The following is a 21,777-nucleotide window of genomic DNA, read 5'->3' on the forward strand; positions in this document are numbered from 1 at the left end:
GCTATGATCAGACTCAAGTGCGACGGAAACTATCTATGATCAGACTTTTTGGACCAAATTGACCTCTGATCAGACCGAACCCAGACCATGGTCCAGACTATGAAGGCTATGATCAGACCGTACAGACCAAATTGACCTCTGATCAGACCGAAACCGGACCATGGTCCAGAATATTGTGCGCTCAAACCGCTTTCCAGACCCTGTTATTTCGGTCTGAGAACACAAGGATGTGCGCTCGATTGGGTCTGATCATAGCTCAATTTGGGTCTGGACCTAAACCTGGGAGACATTGTAATTATCCAAGTTATTGTTCTGAGTTTTAGCCAACCCGTGCTGAGGAATTTTGTTTTTGACTTGTAAGAAATCGTCGTTCTTTAATTGTTTTCCTTAGACAAAAACGATCAAAGCCCTTACGTGCTAATCGTTGTTTGTTCGTTATTTCGGCGTTATTTTTATGCAAGAAATGATCGCTTTTTCGTCGCTTCTTACATGCAGATCGTCGTTCTTACATATCGTAGTAATTTTTTCGTCGTCTTTTTTCGCTTGAAAACGATAATACCTTAATTAAATTACGTATTATCTAAATCTGATCTATTGTATTTTGAATCAGAAGTTTCTTTAAAATGCTAAACAAAGAGGTCTTCTTTTAATCGTCCCGGCCGCGAAGCTCAAAAAGAACTAAGTTTTAGTTGCTTTGGCTCACTTTCAAAATGAAACGGTCTTAACTAGTATGAACATCACTTATTAAACGGCTTTTTTAGTCGAGTACTCTCATTTGTCAATGGTTTCTGCGATAAATGTTAACAACATGCTAGTTAGGTAAATACGAGTTCCCTCAGAATTACTAATGGTGGGTTTAAAAACTAATTGATGATTAGTGCTAACTCATATCTCTGCTCGTGAGAATTTTTAGCACATAAGAGATGTCTTTTTATGTATATAATAAGGAATTTGACAATATCAAATTTTAGACCAAATGAAGTTGTTCATGCTGAAACCAGTGTAAACACATAAAAGCAAATTTTAAGTTAAGAAGTCTTATTTAGAAAGCAATGAATAATATTTAACTTGCAAGAGCTAATATGGCGAATATCTGATCATATGAATTCCGGCCTCAGATATGCAGGGGCCTGAAAATTTGCCTGCTAAGTATTGCAGTTTTGTAGGACCAGTCTGTAAAAGTTAGTTCGATATTCTCAGATAGGGTTCAAATGCTCAAAGTGAGGTTTATTGTACACCAATTAAAAAACTAGTCGACCAATTCTTTTTAATTTTATACATTCAAAATATTATGAATTGAAGGATCGATAACTAATATTGAAAAAGAGCTCTAAATTTCAAATTTTTAGGGTCTGCTACTAAGTGCAAGACGATAAATTGCTTTCTAAAGTTTTCTTTTCTCTAGATTTTTTTCTAAAATCTTGAAAGATGGAATCTATTCTGTTTCGGCTCCCAGTGTTTTTTACGCCCCACAGTCACAATTTATATGTTGTTATATATAGCACGTTCCTATGTAAAAAAAATAGCACGTGCGCTTGGGGGGGGGGGGGCGTATAAAATATAAGCCCACTAAATTGGGGGGGGGGGGCAAAACAGAATAGATCCGAAAGATGATGAGATATAAGCTTCTAATATAAGCTTCTAATTAACCTCAACATAGGCCACTGATCAGACGGGTTTAACTGTTTCAAACTGCGAGCGGCTTTCCCAACTGCTTCTAGACACTCATTCGTCTCCTTGTACTGGTCGCGCAGTTTTTGTTCAGCTCCTCTCACTTTCTCCAGTTGCTCTTGGACCTCCTCAAACTTGTCCGACCTCTCTGATGGCCTTGCGTTGATCAATGCACTTACTGCTCTTTTCAATGTTTCTTGCATATCTGTGGCGTCTGTTCTTGCCTTTAAAGCTCTAAAATCAAACAACTTTAATACAAAATGTCCAAATAATTCAGTTGAGACCGTAACTTTAGCAGGAAAATTTTATGGACTTCAAGGAACCGAGATTTGATACACTTTGATAAGATATGTATGATCTTGACATCTCTGGCAAATTTTGTTGGAATATCTTGTCCAAAACCCCAAGATTTCTGGATAAACCTTGATAAGATTCTATCAAGAAAAACCAGGAAAATTTATTGCCTGCTTCTGAAAGAAACCTTGTCAAATCTTGATTACAGTTTTTTTGTCTCTTTTCTGCCTTGTTAATCATTATTGATTATCTTGACACCCGTGCAATAATCGTACCGGGATCCTATCAAGGTTTACAGTGTTTTAGCATGTTTCTTATCAAGGTGCATCTAATTTCGTATCAATAGAATTCACACCTGTCTGTTGAGTTTTTGGAGTCTCTGACTTTGATTTTGGACATGATGATCTCCTGTCTGACAGTCTCGTGGTCTTTCCATTTATGGTCATCGATGAACTCTTTGGCTTCTTGAGTCCTCTCGTGTGCATCCACGCATAGTCTCTCTAAACTTGAGATCTCACGTGCTAATATTTGCTCCGAAATCTTGCACTCCTTAAAAAAGTTAAACTGTGTTGATTCTAACCCAATTATAATAGATTAATTGGATCTATTCTGTTTGCCCCCCCCCCCCCCCAAGCTTAGTGAGCATAAATTTTTCATGACCCTCAGAAGCACGTGCTATTTTTTACATAGTAACGTGCTATAAAAAAAACATATATTTTGTAACTGGGGGTCATAAAAAACACTGGGGGGAGGGGGGGGAGGCGAACAGAATAGATTCAATTTTTGGTACAATTATGTAGCAATAATTATCCAGGTTGAGGTTGAGCTCCTAACTGAAAGCTAATATTTCTTACAAACAAAGATGTTCACCTCAAGAACATGAAACAGTATAGTTGGAGTGTGGCGTAGTTTATCATCAACTAAAATTGGCAAAAGGAGTCTTTCCTATTATAGCCCCCCATGAAATTATAGCCCCATTATGGTATAATTACCAAAATTGGGGGGATATAGGTTATCCGACCACTAAGCTCGGGGGCTATAATGGGAAAAACCCGGCAAAAGTTATCCACACTCTGGAAAGAGTTCTGAACAGAACAAACAGGCTCTGGAAAGGGCTCTGTTCAGATTACCCAAACTATACAGAAACTAAACTGCTCTGATCAGACCGTGCAGAGTCTGAGAGCAACCCTAGTCAGCCTATCCAGACCGTAGACTATCCAGAATTGAAGCCAGAATATGTCGCTGGGTCGCACTTTACACGCGTGTGCGCGATCCAAGTTGGTCTGCTCAGAGCTGGTTTTAGTCGCGAACCTCAACTTGGACAATCAATTTTTATACAAGTTATTTCTTTACTGTGCAAATGCGAGTAAAAATAAAGTTAAAAGAACCGCTGCAGAACTACTCAATAATTTAATTTTGTAGACATGAAGCATTTTCTACGGCAAAAATTTGACATCTGAACTGAAAGGCACATAGTAACAACGTCGAAATACAATCAGATGAAACTTTATCAACACAAATTAACTTTTTTGTTACTACAAAGCAAATGAGACGTTGTTTTAATGAAACTAGGCAAAGAGTCGATAAAAAGATCAAATAGTTAGGCGAAACTCAAAAACCAACCAAAACTATTGAAACCAAAAATTTTCAAACGTGCTGATAACCATTAGCTTCTAACGAAAAAATTCTTAATACATTCACTAAAAAGTCAGTAACCAACCAAAAGGACCTGTCTTTGGTTAGAATAGCCACAGAACCGGGCTAAAGACGAAGCAAAACTGAAAGGGTTACAAACTATTTGAAGACAATTACAGACAAAACAATTACAGGGTTACAAACAATTTGAAGACAATTACAGACAAAACAATTACAGACAAAACACAAATTATTGAAGCCATTAAAATCTTTCACTGTTATCTGAATTTTACGTTCTTTAATTAAAAAGTTATTTTAACTGATTCAAGTAAAATTATACTGAAAGATTAATTATGTTCCCTTGGGATTCATTCGAAAATCATTGGGATCTGGTATTACGCGAATGCGCTTGAAGCAGGGAAAAGGAACACAAATATTGACCACGAACAAAACTTTTATTGAAACGCATATGGCCCAACATACAAAACATCGGTTAAGACGTAATATCTACAGACACGCTAAAAAATGAATTACAAGGGAAGTTGATGAGGCCTGTCGATGATAAGAAATAGATATAAGTTGACAAGTATAACAACCAGAATTAAAAATTTTTAAAAAGTATTTGAAAAATAGTAACATCATTAACTTTCTGGCCATTTGCTATAAACTTACTGCATTGAGTATTTGTTTCTTTAAAACCTCACTTAGAAGCGAAAAACAATTAAAAACAGGCAGGCTAAAACAGTAAATTGAAAAAAAAAGTTGAGAGAGAAATGTGACGAAGCCGTTAAAAAATGAACTTTTCTGTAATAACTTTTTATTTTCGAATCATTTTTCAACAACAATTGAACTATTTTTTGTCCCCTTGTGACTTCTATAAAACCAACAAATATCATTAAATAATTTAAAACCACGAGAAATTTTGAGAAAAGCGGTATCATCAAAGCCATAAAATAAAATTCAAAAATAAATTTCAATGGCTTTCAACGGAAGTCAATAAATACTAAATTATTATAAAATGTGCATCGATGGGAAAACAAAAACTTTTGTCATTCTTGAATCATCAATAAGTCATCAGAAGCAGTCGTATCACTCTGAGATTGACCACAATTACAGGCAAAAACCAAAAAAAAATAGTAGAAAAGTGCTAGAGGACAGTGTCGAGGCCATTAAAACTATAAGTTTTTCTTCGAAAAATTTATCTATGATCAATTGAACGTCTTCTCTAAGCCAATGGCAACTGTAAATAATAGGATAATGCGATAAGGTTTCAATCGGAACCAAAATTATGAAAAATTAACCAAAAATTTTAAAAAAAATTGAAAATTTGTAATTGAAAATTTTTGCAATGAGAGAAAGTTGTGGAAAAGTCCTAACTTAAGTCAGTCACTTACTTTCTGGAGATCAACGACATCTGAGTCTGTGTACTGACTGAGAGAAGTTAACTCAGCTGCACGTATGAGATCAGAGGTTGTTGTCTGGCACATTTCACTGGCTAGTTTGATACTCTGGAGTGCTCTCCTCGTCTGTTGCAAAATAGAAGTTGATTCATCGCCACTTTCGCCCATTAGTCTGTCTTTGAACGTTTTCACCTCACTTATAATACTATCTAAACACAGCACTAATATATTTCAATATCTTCAATATTTTAATTTTTTAATTATAACATGTACAGCAGACCACATTCATCAAATAATTTGAAAAGTTGTACATTCATCAAATAATCCAATAAAAATTCAACGTTGGTCAGTCAAAATCAGCTTTTTTGACAATTTGTCGCGCTGTTGTCATAATTCAGGATCTTTCAGAGTTGTCCACAAAGGTTATGAACTCTTTCTCGTTCTTTAGACATGGAGGAGTTGAATATTAAACAAAGAATCGAGACCAAAAAAATTCATACAGACAAAATATTGTAGCTGAAGATAGCCAGTACTGAAGAGAGAACTGCTGCTAATTTAAGCAGCTTTGACTTTCCAGGTCGAGGTGTCACCGCTAAAAATCGCTAAAAGATGTAAGATTTGCGGTGAATTGAGTATAAAGTGTAAGGTTTGCGCTCAATGCGTTGAATGCGGTGAAAAAAACTTTTAAGCGGTGAAAAATTTTTTGCCGCTTAAGCAGTGAAAAAAAATTTTCACCGCTACTAGCACAACGCGGTGAAAAAAAGTTTTTCAGAGCTACCAGCAGAATGCGGTGAAAAAAAATTCACCGCTACCAGTAGAATGCGGTGAAAAAATTTTCACCGCTAAAATTGCAAATCTTACAAATATTCTCCTCTAATTTCAACGCTTATCTTAACAGGAAATATCCTTCAAGTAAGTGACAGATGGCGCAGTGCAAAAAGAAGTTGTTGACATGCAGAAGGTGAGACGTTCGAACCCGTGTACTGTAGTTTATTTTTTGTAAGACATGCGGTGAAAAAATTTTTCACCGCTGAAAACCGCCAGTCTTATAAAAATTCACCTCATTCAACGCTAAGAAACGCGGGCGCTTTGCGGTGAAAAAAGTTTTCTTTTCACCGCTATGCACTGGTAATCGTACAATATTTTTTGACCAAACCTCAACCCGGGTTAAGGCAACCAGAAAACTCCAACTGAAACAAATAAAAGAACGAGTCCAACGCCTGCAGGAACTCTCAATCAATAATTCAAAAATGTATACCAAGAGCAAAAATGGAATAATTTAAGCCCTTTTAACCCAATAAACTTGCTCCACATCAAAACTTTTAAAAACTTTCTACGGAGAACTGACTAATCACTGTGATACTAAATGATCTGACAGATCTGACAGTGTAACACATATCAATGAAACCCCTTATACAAAGGATTAGTCCCCTCATATTATTAATCAGACTTAACACATTAAAAATGAGCCCTTTTCCTGACAACTTTAAACATAACCGATTGAAAACGATAATGTCAATAATAAGCTCGTATTCACACATAAAGATCCGACCCTGCTCATTCGGCTCATTTTAGACTACCAAATGAGGAAGAACAGTTTCAAAAAACGCATACTCCACGAAATTAATTTGTTAATAGGTAAACAAAAATCTTAATGCAAAAGAAAGAAATTTTTAAAATTTTTAGAGTTGTGGGAGCCAAGGATGCCTGCCACTAAAAAGACTGCGCTACAAAAAATACCATTATATAAAACCTAAACTTAAACAAATCAACTTGTATATCATTTTATGTCAGTAAGAAATTGTATTAACGAGACTGGATGGCAAATCAAGAAACAGAAAGATAAGAAAAGAAATAAAGAAACAAAATACCATCATCTACAAGAATTTGATAGACTCTTTCGTAACTCAATCGGAGATATGAGGACCCCTCATTAGCGAGACAGTGAGTTAAGTGAGGGCATCATAGGGAGCTGATGATACCTGCCAATGCTGAGACTACGAGACAAGACAAACAACAAAGAGAGTCAAATTTTGAGTGGTTGCGTTTTTAATTTATTTTGGTGCTGCAATAACGAACTGTTAGAAGAATTAGAAGTCTTTTTGGGATCCTGAAATCTGAAATATGAGGACCAATTTGAGGATTTTCATCTTATGAGAAAAGTTAATTACCAAAAAAAATTAGCTCTTTCTTAATGACACTAAATGACAAAGTCAAATGGCATTAGAAACAGCCAGACAAAAAGCGAAGAAATTGTTAACTACAATATTTTTTAAAAAGTATTGCCCCGTTAGAATCAAAACATATGTCGATTCTCCAAAGCCGCGATGACACTGAAACGAAACTTTATATTGCTGCACGCATAACTGAATTTGACGCATAATTGTTCCAAGAATAGATTAGATTAATCTATTAGAATAGATTAATTGGCTACAAAGATTTTGACTGCAGCATAACTAACTCTTGCATTTTGGATAAGATTTGTTTTAAATTAGCAAAAAATTAGCAACATTTATAACAAAATCAATTTAATGCAATAGGAATATCAAAATAACCTTCTGTTGAGTTTATTCAAGAAAGTTGAAGCGGTTATTAAGTCTATACATCCGGTATTTTTGACAGAATTGGGCTAAATAGAGTTGTTTGGCGCCCTTTTGAGCTGAAACTGTGGGATAAAACGATTCAGCAACACTACTCTGTTTTATTAGGCAACACAAATAACCCAGTTCTTAACCAACTTAACAAATTGCAATTGCAGAAAATTTGACCAAAAAGACCAGCAAATGTGAGCGAGAACAACGGTTATTATTTTAACGTTCACAAAAAAATAGTCCCCGATAACTGCCTGGAAAAATCAATTTTCAGAAAAACTCTTTCTCTGTTTTCTTTGCTGTACCGGTTTTCCTATGATACCGCTCCTATTTTTCGATGAATAGATCGATCGGCCAAAAATGGCTGAACGAAAAACCAGTTAGTTGAGCATATAGTTACTCCTCTACTAAAGTGATTCGGTACAACAATGGTTAATTAATAATGAATACAGTCCTGTAGCAACTATAAACGCCCAATTCTCAGCCAGAAGAAAGCGTTGGCTCTTCCGAAATGCAAAAAAAACGGCTTAAAAGCACTCCAACCAAAATTGTTTGTAAATTTGATGTCCACAGCACACATATGGGTTAAACATCATTTTGGAGGCTACTCGGGATATTCAAACTATTGATTTCATAGTTTCCCAGAAGCTTTTGTCAACAACTTTTTCAAACTCAAAGATAAGTTTGGTTGTACTTTTCTAGGGAGCATTCTCTGGCAGAATAAAGTGTTGCTAGAGAAAAATTTTCTGGGAGGAAAAGTGAGAATCAAGGATTCAACAAAACACAAATAGAAACCATTTTTTACTATATGTAGATCGTATTGGGCGCGAAAAAAACCCAAAGGACCTTAAAATAATAATACTGATTCATTGCAGTTCAAACCCGTATCCAAAGCCAATGTGTCAAACTATAAAAGGAAATTGTAAGTTAATTCTCTGGTAATTCAAGTTATTGCAACCAAATATCTGACATGGGAAATCGCGGGCTTGTTTATGAAGACTCTAAAAATAGAGGTCAACGTTGAGCCCAAAAATGTTAAATAATATTTAATCGAGATCTATCGCTCTATTAAGTTGGGAATTGTTATGTGACGAAATTGCCCCGGAGATCCCCAAGTTATTTCCATCACGCGCACCATAATGATTTCATTGAACTAGCATATGGAGCCATGCTACAGTAGAAAGATTCACTTGGATATTTGTTCAACCCTGCAACCGTAAATTGGGATTGTGAAGTTTATGCTACCCTGGCAAAATCCAATATCACTCTGAATTGTTCTTTATGTCAGCTTTTCCAATAGCTGATATCGATCTGCGAAGCTTTTATACCCTACACTTGGTTCAACGGAACTCAATGAGTTTGAATTTGTTGGCGTGCTGTCCTTTTTCACACAATACTTCTCACACATTATTCTTTTCGCACATTTTTGAAGTCAAATAGGATTGGCGATTCTATTCATCCCAAAGCAGAAAAAGACGAAAGCAAGAGTCATCTAAGGACGGGAATTGTTTCCTTGCACATAACGCCGCAGAGGTATACCCAAATTAGCACGGGCAAAATTGCCCGATCTGTGCATCTTTTATGTTAATACATTGAAATTGCGAAAATATTGCGGAAAATAGATACGTTAGCAAAACAGGCAAAAATAGAGAGGAATTGCTCAACCCGTATTTGCAAAATTGTCCGGATTTTAACAGCGAAAATGAGATAAAAATTATTTATACTTTTCGCGCGCTATGCATCACTTGATTTATGTATCTCTTCTTCGCACTCAAATTTCAATTTTCACTGAATGTATCTAATTTTTGTGCTGAATGTGCTATAATCCGCATTTAAGCCTAATTTGATGCGCGTTTTTGAGCATGTACAAGTGGTGTAAAGCTTTATTAATTGATAGCAATTATGTGGTTTAAAAAAGTTTACAGGTTATAAATTTATCTCAAAGGGCTCAAACTTATCACATGGTTTTTGCTTTTTATGAATTGCACGTCAGAAAACCGGATTGACCTCATCCAAAGCCTTTATAATCGGGCTTCTTCAGAAAAAAGAACAGTTTTTGTTGTGATTACACCGCGGTACAATGGATTTTGTACCAACTTTGCCACCGCACAGCAATCGGAAAACCTGTACGCCAGGGAAGATATGCGTCAATTCCTGTTGTTGGCATCAAACAACTCATTCGACACCTTGCAAAATCCATTCAAGCACGGGACAAGTAATTGACAAATAAACTAATCTCTGAAAAATCTCTCAGTTTCAATTTATCAGAAAGGAAAATGAAATTACCATCAATTGAAATTCTTGATCGACGCCTCGCTACTTCTCCAGCTCTGTGTTTGTTTAGGCAATGTTTACACAGAGTTGTTTGTCATTCACAAATGAGAGGGAAACCTGATAACTTTTAGTTGGTTGGAAGTCTGGTGTCAGTTGATATGGACAATAAGGAAGCAAAACTCCGTCTACGTGGTGCCCAAGATTAGCCAAGCATTCCCCCAACAAATAGGATGTGCATTAATTGAATGGTAGTATCATTGTGTTTTTCGATCGATATCGGACGTCCTCAAGAGGTCCTCAATTATTATTTTGGTGCTATTTAGGATTGTTTTTGCACAGAATGTTTTTTTCCATGTTCTATGGTTGAATTGGCTATTTCTCCATCAATAAACCGAGCACCTAGGTAAGTTTTTTCATCTATAAAACGAAGATTTCCTCTGTAGCAACTTCCTAACTCCTCTTGTTTGTCTTTATCAACATAAGATTGAATACAGGGAAATTTTGGCAAAAAGTCAAACGTGAGGTCATTACTGTTTTTTTGCTTGCTAACTTTGAATTAGTGAGTGCTTTTGTATTGAATTCAGCAAATGAAGTTGTTAAATTGAGTTTATTCAATATTTTTGCGTGTAGTTGCACGTTTAGAATTGCCTAATATTATTTCTGAAAATCTCTCAATTCTGCGTCTGTTTTTATGTCCATTATTTTTTCTGAAGGTTCCTCAATTCAACGGTTACTTTTTGCGTCGTTTACAGGTTTCTATTAACTTTCGACACAACATTTTGTTGCGTCTTTTTATAGGTTTTTTAAAATGATCAAATTAATAAAACTTGTTTGAGTCCATCAAAGGTCAACTAATTGTTTTTATGGCTCACATACTATTTGTAGTGATTTGCTTTTCAATTTTGGCAACAATAGTACCTAATTTCTATATTTCCTGCAATAATTTATTTTACCCCTGTGATTTACTTCTTTCAGTTGATGTTCAGTCACTTTGGACTTTTCATTAAGCAATTCGGTTCAGTGGTTGATGCGCTCAATCGCACCCCAACTCAGTGCCGTTTCTCACCCCAGCGTAAAGTTTATGTTTTTATGTAGCAGTTAATTATATTAAAAAAATGGGACGTGAGGTTGAAGTACTTAAAAGTCCTATGCCATGTTAGCTAGGAGGAGGGGGGTCTTGGGGGGGGTTCAGGTCTGATAAGAAGATCTGATAAGCGGGAGCTTTCTCATGACAGTCTATTTAATCCAAGCAATTTTCGTCCATATTGAAACTCATATAGATTATGAGCGTCAACAAGAGAGTGAGAACATATAACGCCCGTTGATTAAAATGTTTTTTCAAAGCAAAAGTTATTGGTGGCTCGGACTAATCTCATTTGCAACAAAGATCATTTGCAAATACGCTTAAAAATTGTATAATTGATATTTTAGATAAGCGTCCAATTTTTACGGACTTAAATTGTCGGTCAAAATTGAACAGTTTGGTCAACAGATTCTGCAAACACATAATTACATAGAAAATCTAGAAAATGGTTAAAAAGCGTTTCTGTAATAACTACATTGTTTTACAGAATAACGTTTTTGAGAGCCAAAAGAGTTCAATTGATTCAAAGTCAACCGAGTTAAAATAGATTACCATAATATTAAACCGCAAATATCGATGGAAATACTTGTTCGCGTTTTTCGAGCTAGACTGTTCAAAACAATCAAAATAATTACGCGACACAAAATGAACAACTGTGAAAGCATTGACGAAGCGCACTGTCGACTTTAACTTTGAAAAACTGATTAGATCAAATTTAAATTAATTGAAGTTGAGAGCAATTAATCAGTTGTGGTTTACATTAAAATCAAATAAGAAGTGATTATTTTGCGGTCTTTGAGAGTTACCGGAAAAATGGTTTGGCTATTAAAAGCATCAAGTTATAAAATTACTCTAAAAAACTTTTCAGCAGAAAGCTGAGACGTCCGAAAACTCTTGCTTTACATTTGCTTAAAAACATTTGCTTTAAAATGTTTATAAAATTGAAAATTGATTTCGGTAACTTTGCGTCAAATGTCATCCCATTAGATATCAACGGTGATGATATATCAGGCCTCAATATTTTAATATATAGAAGATATAAAACCTCATTAATTGTTCATAAGATTTCACTATCTAAGATATTTAAGAAAGATAGCATCAAACGTCACTATCGAGAACTAGCGGACAAAAACAGAAAGAATTCTCTCTCGGTATAGCTTGATTCCTTGCATGTACTTTCATGAATGGTTTGCAGGTCTTCTAATCAATTGTGGGTTAGGAGGCTAACAAGCCTTGTATTGAAACGTCAAAAGTGGAATTTTTTTGTCAAAAGCTGGAAGAGCACAGGGGAACAGATCTCCGCGAGAAATGTCGTTATATTTTGCGGTAATTTTCATATAACATAGATGATCAAAAAATAGTTTGAATAGGAATCCTGCAAAAAATTATTTAACTCTAATATTCTAACGTTTTTCAAACCAAATGCGCATTGGAGTAAACTGGGATGAATTTAAAGCAATGCGAGCAAATCAGTTTGGTCAATTTTGGGGAACCGTTTGTATTATATCCCTCTAGACTCCATTGTTTTCCTATCCTCATGTACAACAAACACGCGATTGCTAAGCGAGATTTTTTTAAGCAAGATGATAAACGAAGGTTGTTTTGTTCACTGTTCATTTTATACCACATTCGGTGTAGCTCTAACGCGCTCTGAACCTAATTAACGACCGACTTACAAAAATATGCAATCAGGGGCTGCTGTAATTTTTCTCTGTTTCAAGGGTCAACCACACTTCTGCTGTAGCTACTGGACACCGAAGAAAAAGAACTGTGCCGCTAGAAGATTGAATCGGGTTCTTTTCATCTCTTAAATAGGGGAGTGATATAGTTCCCATCCGAGGTTGAATCTGCAAACGTCTGCTAATTGGGTTTCCAAATGACTCACTGGCCTAATTTTATCCTTTTTTTCATATACCTTATCATCAGCCAATCAAAAACATTGACCTCGGAGCCACACTTGTTTGTTGGTAAGTACAGTAATGAAGCGTGAAAAAGGAAATATCAACACTCTTTTGAGATTGCTCTTTTTTCGTTCATGATTACAAAATTTAAGCTACTCAGACACGCTCAAAGTTCGAATACTTGCATTTTAAGAAATTGTACATATGAGCTTCCAGTGAATGTATGCTAGGAAAATGGTGTTTTAATAGAAAACGGTAATATAATTTGGTTTCTGTTGCAATCAAGCACCAAAGTTCACTCAACATTCATCTTCAATTATCGATATCCAAATTCTTATATCAATGTCTCTTATAATCTGACAACTATTATTCACTTTTTTCACATATCACGGTGACTCCAACTCAGCGGGCACAAGCTTCAGATATCCTTATGCTATGGTCAGGATCGAGGGAGCAAAAACGTGGGTCAATGTCGGCTTCAAATTCGTCAAGGACGAGCAGTGACGATTCTAGCATCAACCTTAGAGGAGATAATGTGGTTAAAGGGGAATTTCCCTTAGTTTTCACGCCATGATACTTTTCAGTTTTAACTTTTAGGTTTGCATACTTGTAAAAAAAGTCTCAACACTTATTATTGCCGCTTGTTTAATATTTACTTACTGGACTCAAACTACATTCTTTATTTTTCCTTGATTGAAGTAACGAGTGCTTTACAAATTTGATTTGCGTCCTTTTTCGGTATATTTTAAATCCAACAATCAAGATCAAAAAGAAAAAACCAAACCTTTTCAAACAACGAGTATTAATTCCAAAAGAATCAAGCTACACTAATTGTCGATTGGATGGTCAACTTCTAAACCAATTCCAAATTTTTTCTACCCCAACTACGCAAAAATGGTGCTCTCAAGAGCAACTTAACCTGAAAAAACTGCACGAAATTAGGGTGAACTTCAAAAAACGAGAAATAGGCTGGTTAAAATGGCGTTATTTGTCTGATAATTCTGGAAAAAAACAAAAAAATCATATCTCTCCTTCATGAAAGGCTGATGGTGGAATTAAATTACAAAATATAAGTTAAATGACTAAATACAAAATGTAAGCAGAACTATAAGAGATGGCATCACAAAACACAAAAACACAAAACTTGCGTAAACAGTTGTGAAGCTTCTGTTCTCAAAATAATATTTAAATGACCATAAATTGTTTAGGTTGTTTTTTTTGGATTTTTAGATCAGTAGGTTCTTTTTATTCAAATTCCATTGAGAAAAAATGAAAAGATCTTAAACAATTTGCTCTCGTCTAAATTATAGACAGCCAGCAAAAACAGTTTTTTAACCCCAATGGAGAGGAGTATGCCGTGGGGCTCACCCAAAATAATTTTTACGATAAGACCGATCAAAGCCCAATTACCATAGTTTCCTAAATTTCCATAGTTTCCTAAAATAGTTTCCTAAAATAGTTTCCTTAATTACCACAACTGAGTTAAAGTTAACCAGGAGCAAAAAAAAACATGAGTCTTATTTTCCGAGTAAAAGCGTATCATTTATTGGTTGCCAGCAGATACCTGTTGTTCACTCTTCTTTCAGAAAAAAGACGGCCAAAATTCCCTAATTTTACTCGAATATCAGCTCCCTCAAATCATTATACACTCTTGCCAAACCGCAATTTCGTTTGTCGTTCGTCAACGTTTGGGCTTACTTAATTTTCATCCAAAATAAAAATTCAGATTCTATTCAACAGACGCTAAAAAGATTCAACCCGGGTTGAGAATTTCATCAAAATTTTTGCAAGAAATGTGCTGACAACCGTTGAAAAAATAGTTTCAGCGGATAAATCTTATATTATAATCGGTTTAATCTGATGAATTTTCAGCTTATTTCTTACATAATTTCAAACTGCACTTTTCAGTACATTCAGCGAATAATTAACTATGATTTATCCGCTGAAAAACCTTTTCTGCAGCGGCTGTCAGCGCAGTTCTTACATATTTTTCAGTAATTTCAGTACTCATTTTACAACAATTCAGCACTCATTTCACGCATTTTCAAGGCTTTCCTTAAACATTTCGGAAATTTTTTTGAATTTTTTTTGCTTCTGTACATACAGAAGCAGCACTGGAACAAAACTAAACACCCTTACACTAGAGAAGTCGAACTTTAAAACACTTGTAAATCTGCCTTAAGACTTAAGAATCGTACAAACTCTTGAGATAAGGGAATTATTGCAGCTGGAGTATAGAGCCCAAACACTTGAATGAAAGAAAGCCGGTAGCTCTAGTGTAATTAATTTCCTTCCGTCAGATAAGATGGAAAACAATAAAAACTATTATTGAAAAACATCGCAGATTTTTGAGTACTGGCTCTACGGGTATGCAAATGATGAAGGACCGTAAATGCAAACTATCTTATAAGCAATGGTGAGCAATCAAATAGCAAGTCAAATTATATAAGAAAGTTCCTGAACCCGCTGAAATTGAAAACTTCACAAGTGCTGAAAATTTGTAAGAAAGGTGCTGAGAAGCTGCTGAAGTTTTGCAAGATAAAGCTTGAAATTATTTTATAAAGACGTTGAATCCGCTGATTTTAAAATTTTTACAAGTGCTGAAAATATGTAAGAAAATTGCTAAAACAAATGCTGATTTTATGTATGCAATGTGTTGAAATATTTTATTTCAGCGGATTCAGCACCTACTTTTTTCGATTTTTAGCGCAATTAGCGCAAATCTTACATAACTTCCGCACATTCAGCGGAGTTCACAAAAATGCACGCTTACAGCTGCTGATCCCTCGACCCGGGAACAGCCAAAAAGTGCTGGACTTTATAAAGTATTTAACAAAAGTGATTTTAACTCTTTTTTTTGTTTTTTTTCGGACTCGATTTCCATTCAATCATACCTGCAACGTCTAAGGTTGAAAATGAATCCACTATTGCCGCCAATAATTTAAACATCTGATCCAGACCATCCAGAAACAAAGTTATTACGTCATTCGACTTCTGGAACTCTTCACAAATAGAACTGAAGAAATTAGTCATTTCTTCCGTAACTTCAGTTGTGTTCCAATTTCTGGCTTTTATTCTGCGAATTTTGGTTTCCAATTTTGTTCCATACTTTATAAACTCAAAAAAATAAGGTCTGCTTAATAAAGTCAAATTTAGGTTGCCATTAGTGTTTGATGAACTACTACTTGACGGTAATGGATTGCTAATTTTTCGGTTTGTTAAAGTGTTTCGGTTAACTGCACCAAAATTTCGTGATGTAGGTTCATTTATAGTCGGGAAGAACGAGTTGGAATTATTGATCGTTGGAGATAACATTTTAAATTTCTAAATAAATGCGAAAATTTATATCGCTCAAATTTTTTTTTATTATCACGGGAAAGAGTACGTAGGCTCGAAGTTATCTTTTTTTTAGAAAAAAAGATTCAAGTTAATAAAATCTGTCAAATGACAAAAAATGAAATGATAAAATTGTGGTTTTCTCGTATGACCAGAGCTTAGTTGTGCTCAAGTACATGTAAAAGTTATCTTTAATTCTCTTTTGATTATAATAATACCATTGTGTTATTTTGCTGAATAAAAATTTTTTGATCAAAAATTAGCCATGAGGTTATAAGTAAAATCATAAGCAAGTAATTCAATGACAATGTTATTGATATTAATTTATCAGTACCACAAAAAGTTTTACAAATTGCTTTTTGTGAATTTGAGCTGAGATGGTCAACGGACGGTTTAAATCGAATCGAGAGACCATGAAACAAAAAAAAACGTGTTCAGCTTTGACCACTCAGCCAAATTGAACACTTGTTCACAAAATACCAAACTAATACAAGACAAAATTGCGTAACTTGACAGGTTGGTCACGTCCGAATTTACTGAAAGCTCCTGACAAAAAAAACATCTGTAAGATTTTTTTCGTGCAGAAGAATAATTTAGATTGATAAATGATTCAGTTTGTTGTTCATTTGAATCGACATCAGACGGGTACAATATATCAACCCAAAATGACAAGAGCGGGGCTGGAATGGAAGTACTTTTTAGAAAAATGCTGCTCAGTGTCGTTTATTTTTTGGGTTGCAATGGGCTGCCAAGGGTGCAAAAATGTGGGAGGTACGGGCTGAATATGAAGGAGTGATTAAAAAGGCTTCTTCTTACAGATTCAAAGTTTGGCACATCATCAGAATCATCTCCTGGGTTGAGTTTTTCTTGCCAAAAATAAGACAGGAAATGCACTGAAGTCAAAACTAGTGACCGCTAAAAATTTAACGCTTCTGTTGAAAAACATCAAATAGATGAAATTTGATTAAAAAGCTGACAGTAAATATGATGAATTTAGCAGTGAACAACTTTTCACGGCAATCAACGTAACTACCTGGAGAATTGAATCTTCAGCCCAAATTCGATCCTTGTCTTTATAGGTAATCTTCAAATCTTTTTGTTTTGTAGCGAACTGTCACTTAATTCTTCGAAAATTTGTTTTGTCTTTACACTTGATTCACGTCAATGCGCTGCAAGTATAGCTGGAAAATAATGAAATAACTAAGGTAATCTTTTCCCTCATTTATTTGCAGCACCAAAAAAATTTTATTCACTGACATCAAAAGATCAGTAAGGAGAACTTGTGGCTTTAGTATAACCTAGTAGACAATTCGTTTATGACAGAGATTGATTGAAACGATAAGTTTCTTATTGATTTCCCGGGTTGAGTATTTTGGGTGCATTTTTGTAAGAAATGCGGTGATTACGGAGAATGCGGCGAAAAAAAAACAATTCACCGCTTTTCACCGCATTTCTTACAAAAACTCACCACGAAATTCACTGCAATTCTTACAAAAATTCACCGAGTAGACTTTTGTGGCAAATTAATGTAAGAAATGCCGTGAATGCGGTGAAAAAAATAATTCAGTGCTATTCGACCCCCGGTCTAGGTGTCAACGCTTAAAAAACCAGAATTGACGGCTAAGTTTGGCGCTGAATGCGTTGAATTTATTTAAAATCATACAAATGTAAAATCCTACTTGAACGCCAGTCCTTCAAAATCTTGCGTTGAATTTAGCGTAGATCTCACATAATTTGAAGTAAAAAAAATTAGTTCATCGCATCAACCGAGAATGCGGTGAAAAAAATACACCGCCATTTAACGCTTTAATGCATTCACTGCAAAAATGATGTACGAGAAACGCGGTAAAATTTTTTTCGCCGCATTTCACCGCCTTTCTTTAGAAAGTTCACCGCCACACCTCGACCCGGGTTTGACATCACTGAAATTGAGTGAAAATTTTGTCTCAAGGTAATGGTTTTTGTTATCCAGGCAAACAGCCTTTAAAGTGACGATCATGTTCTGTGACGATTATGTGACGAGTTCAATAGGTCCGTCATAGAGAATAAGCTGTTGGTGAATCACAAAGTTTGTTTTAATTACAAACTGTACTACTGCAAATTGTCCTGATATTGTTATTACTTTTTAAGTGCAAGCATTTCTCTTGCTTCTTTTAAATCTCTAACCAGATTTTTCACTCCTCGTTTTATCGAGAATAGATGGCCCGAATTTTCCGAAATACCATGATTTTAGACCCAAATCTTCTATAGTCAGGCATTTATGTACAACTTTGATTTCCCAATAGTATCGAAGATGAGGAAAAACTGAGATAAACTGGTGGTATTAGAGTGAAAAATCATGGCTATATTTACTGGTATTGTTGGTATCGTCGGTCTTTTTTGTCAAAATTTAGAAAATTTGTTATGTTAAGCATGTTCGTACGTACTATACACAAAGGCTTTACCATGTTCTGGACATCAAAGTTTTACGGCACCCTACCGCAGTCTGTGAGCTGTTATGATGAGATCAGAGGAAGATTTTTGTACATTCATAATGTTGATCAGTGGAAAATATACAGGAATGTTGTATATTCAACCTAAATTGGATGAGTTTTCAACACACTTGTTTGATTATTTCCATAAAGTGCAGTCAGTCTGAAAGTTACTTGAAGTTCCGTGTAAGTTAATCTGAGAGATCTAGAATAATCTATAATATTCTAGAACTAGAATAGTGTAAGAATAATGCTTCAATCTGAGACAATTAGCGCATTTTTAACAAAATTTGTGCATCTTTCTTTGACACGGGTTATTGGTAAAATCAACGATGTAATAAACTTTTGTTTGTCTTTTTAACACCACTTGAGATTTTAGTGAATTGAACTGTGCTTTTTCTTTGTAATTAAATAGTATAAATAAATTGAGAATAATGTAATCAAAAAGAGTTGAAATAATTCTGATGTTCTGCAACACTAAAGATACTGGCGATGTTCATTGTTCTAGCAATCTGAATTTTTTCAGAGCGGATTCGCCGATCGTGACTTCATAAAAAAATAATTACTCAAAGTCATGGTAAATGCTAATTAAAGGTCAATATTTCATCCAATTTGTTTTCCTATCTTCAAAAACGAAGTATGTATTAATTACTTGTGATACAAACGTTCATTGCAGGCAAAATTTTGGCTACTCGTAGTACAGCTTTAAATGGTCAAGAGCGGAGTTTGAAGATGTTATTCTGATTTCAAAAAATCATTTGTATTACAACTCATATGTGAGAAAGTATGCTCATATGAGGTCATAGGTATGTGTGGTTAGAACACACCTGTGATAGAGAAAACAAGATTAATAAAAAATCAGATTGATGGCAGGCCGTTTCAAGTGTAAAGGTTAAATCTTCACTGTCCCTTAACCCAGGTCGAGGGGCGAAGGACAGAAGGAAAGAATATCATACAAATCAAAATTTAAGTTGCATATTTTTTTGATGAACACTTATCTGCTATTTGCTGTAATAACGTTTTTTATGGTCAGAAACTTCAGATTTTACTAAACGGTTAATCACTACTTCATTGACGGCCAAATTCTCAGCAAAAATCTAATTCTCATTGAAATAACAAATTAGCTCTGTCGGATTAGTTATACTTCTTCGCCACCAGAAATGGAACCCGGAAAAGCTGTAACGAATGATTCATTATTAAGGGAGGGAAGGGGGTTAAAATTGTTAGGGAAAGAAACCAATCAGTCCTAAAATTATTCAAATATAGTCCAATAACAATACTTCTTTGTTTAAGTTATCTATTTCATTGCCAGCATATACTGTTGGTGGTGATTGCTCCTTCTGGCGAGATGTCCGGATGAGAACCTGAGGAACACCATTTCAATGTGGACCACCCTCATGTCTCTCTCCCTCTGAACTTTTAACCTCTCTTTCTGTTCGTCCAATGAGTTCTGTCTCAGTTGAAGTCTCCTGTCTTCCTTGTCATTCAAAGAACGTGCTTTGGCTATGTTGAAGTACAGACGAGACGCACGTGACTCTGAAATGGATGGTATATCCCTTTTCACCCGATAACACCCCCCCCCCCCCGGACAAGGTGTCAACACGACAAGTTGCCACCAAAAACTCAGTTGAATGTGGTAAACGGCCGTAACAATTGCGGATTTTAACGTTGATTGCAGTGATTGCGGTGAAAAAAAAACCTCACAGACAAAAATAACAGCAAAACTTATTAAAAATCAGCTTTATCATCAAATCCACCGATAAAATTGAGGGCACGCTAAAAAGTTTTTTTTGCGATTTAGTGCAATTATTATATCATCTCCCCCTAGCGTAGTGAGGGCATAACATTATGGAGGTGAGAGACGCATAACAAGATTAAGTGTGAGGAAGGGTGGCAATAGTGGAAGCAATGGAAACGACATCTGATAACAATGAGAAGTGGCCCTCTCTAACACCTTTCACTTGTTCCTGCTTACTTTAGGGTCCCTTTAAGAAGGTAGGTTTAGTTCTCACCTTGTTTTTATAAACAGCAATAAACAAAGACTTTATATTCATAAAAATAACTGTTGACAATAAAAATAACTATTGGACAAAATCAATAAGAATTTCAAGCAGATTCGGCAGCTTATAGACCACAAGTTGATGACCCACATGTAAGGAGCACAAGCTGATGACCCCCCCCCCCCCCAACATCCAAGAAGCATTGAATTTATTAGGTGGGAAAATCTCAAGTCGCTATTTCACGATGAACAAAAGTTACTTTACTCGTAAAAAATGAGGGAAAAACATGTTTTTTTTCAATTCAGATTCACGGATTAACGTAACCAATTAGCATGGCTTGAGACCTTAGTTAGTCTAAAAACTTATCGCTCAAATTTAATTAGTAAATATTTGTGATTCAATGCAGAGATAACGTTGTTTTTGTAATCTGATTTGGTTAAATGTAAAACTGCTGAGTGTCTTCTTAATCTACAAGTAGAGTTGAGCGGTACTTTTCTAAAATTAAAAACCAATTAGGCTCTTTCATTTCAAGGTAACTGACTATTGTTGAAATGGAGAATTTTTTATCCTTCTCTACTAAATTAAACAGTGAATTTTGTAGCGCAATGACTGGACTTAAGAAATACCTGGTTTCTTCGACGTTAAAAATTTGAGAAGAATTTTTGTTTTAATAAAAGCAAAGTGAAAAAAAAACAATGAAGGATCTTAAGCAGTCCATTCTGCTTTATAAATAGACCACTGCATATTTCAAATCAGCATCTTCTAATTGCAATTACGTGCTAACAATTGCGCTTAAGCTGTGTACTTAAGCTGAATTCCCTTGTTCACTCATTCTCTCAAGCCAAATATGCGTTGACTAATAGAGATTTTGTTCAGCTATGTCAAATTTATTTTACCTTAAGCACAAATGAGCTCTCCCTCAACGCTCTAACACAAGCATATAAATAAGAAAGTACAATTAAGCGCAATTGTTAGCAATTTGAAGATGCTGAATTGAAATATGCAATGGTCTATTTATAAAGCAGAATGGACGGCTTAAGAACATTCCTTGTTTTTTTTCACTTTGCTATTAATAAAACAAAAATGCTTCTGAAATTGTTAACGTCAACGAAACATGGTA

General features: G+C 35.1%; 2 protein-coding genes across 2 annotated transcripts in view; both read right to left on the reverse strand.

The window, feature by feature from the left end:
* LOC142340241 (uncharacterized) overlaps window positions 1–16,357 on the reverse strand; it is a 41,226-nt gene extending 24,869 nt beyond the window's left edge. Inside the window, exons 1-4 of the mRNA XM_075390764.1 lie at window positions 15,745–16,357; window positions 4,995–5,209; window positions 2,321–2,514; window positions 1,651–1,905 (exon numbers count right to left, since the gene is read on the reverse strand). Coding sequence (XP_075246879.1) covers window positions 1,651–1,905; window positions 2,321–2,514; window positions 4,995–5,209; window positions 15,745–16,165 — 1,085 coding nt within the window. The 5' untranslated portion in view covers window positions 16,166–16,357. The remainder of the gene's footprint in view (window positions 1–1,650; window positions 1,906–2,320; window positions 2,515–4,994; window positions 5,210–15,744) is intronic.
* A 3,597-nt stretch (window positions 16,358–19,954) lies between these two features.
* Window positions 19,955–21,777, reverse strand: part of LOC142340492 (uncharacterized) — a 20,069-nt gene continuing 18,246 nt past the window's right edge. Inside the window, exons 5-6 of the mRNA XM_075391067.1 lie at window positions 20,574–20,578; window positions 19,955–20,193 (exon numbers count right to left, since the gene is read on the reverse strand). Of these exons, the coding sequence (XP_075247182.1) occupies window positions 19,955–20,193; window positions 20,574–20,578 (244 nt within the window). The remainder of the gene's footprint in view (window positions 20,194–20,573; window positions 20,579–21,777) is intronic.

Source organism: Convolutriloba macropyga, chromosome 5 (genome assembly GCF_964194025.1).
Source record: "Convolutriloba macropyga chromosome 5, txConMacr16.3, whole genome shotgun sequence".
NCBI classification, from domain to species: Eukaryota; Metazoa; Xenacoelomorpha; order Acoela; family Convolutidae; genus Convolutriloba; species Convolutriloba macropyga.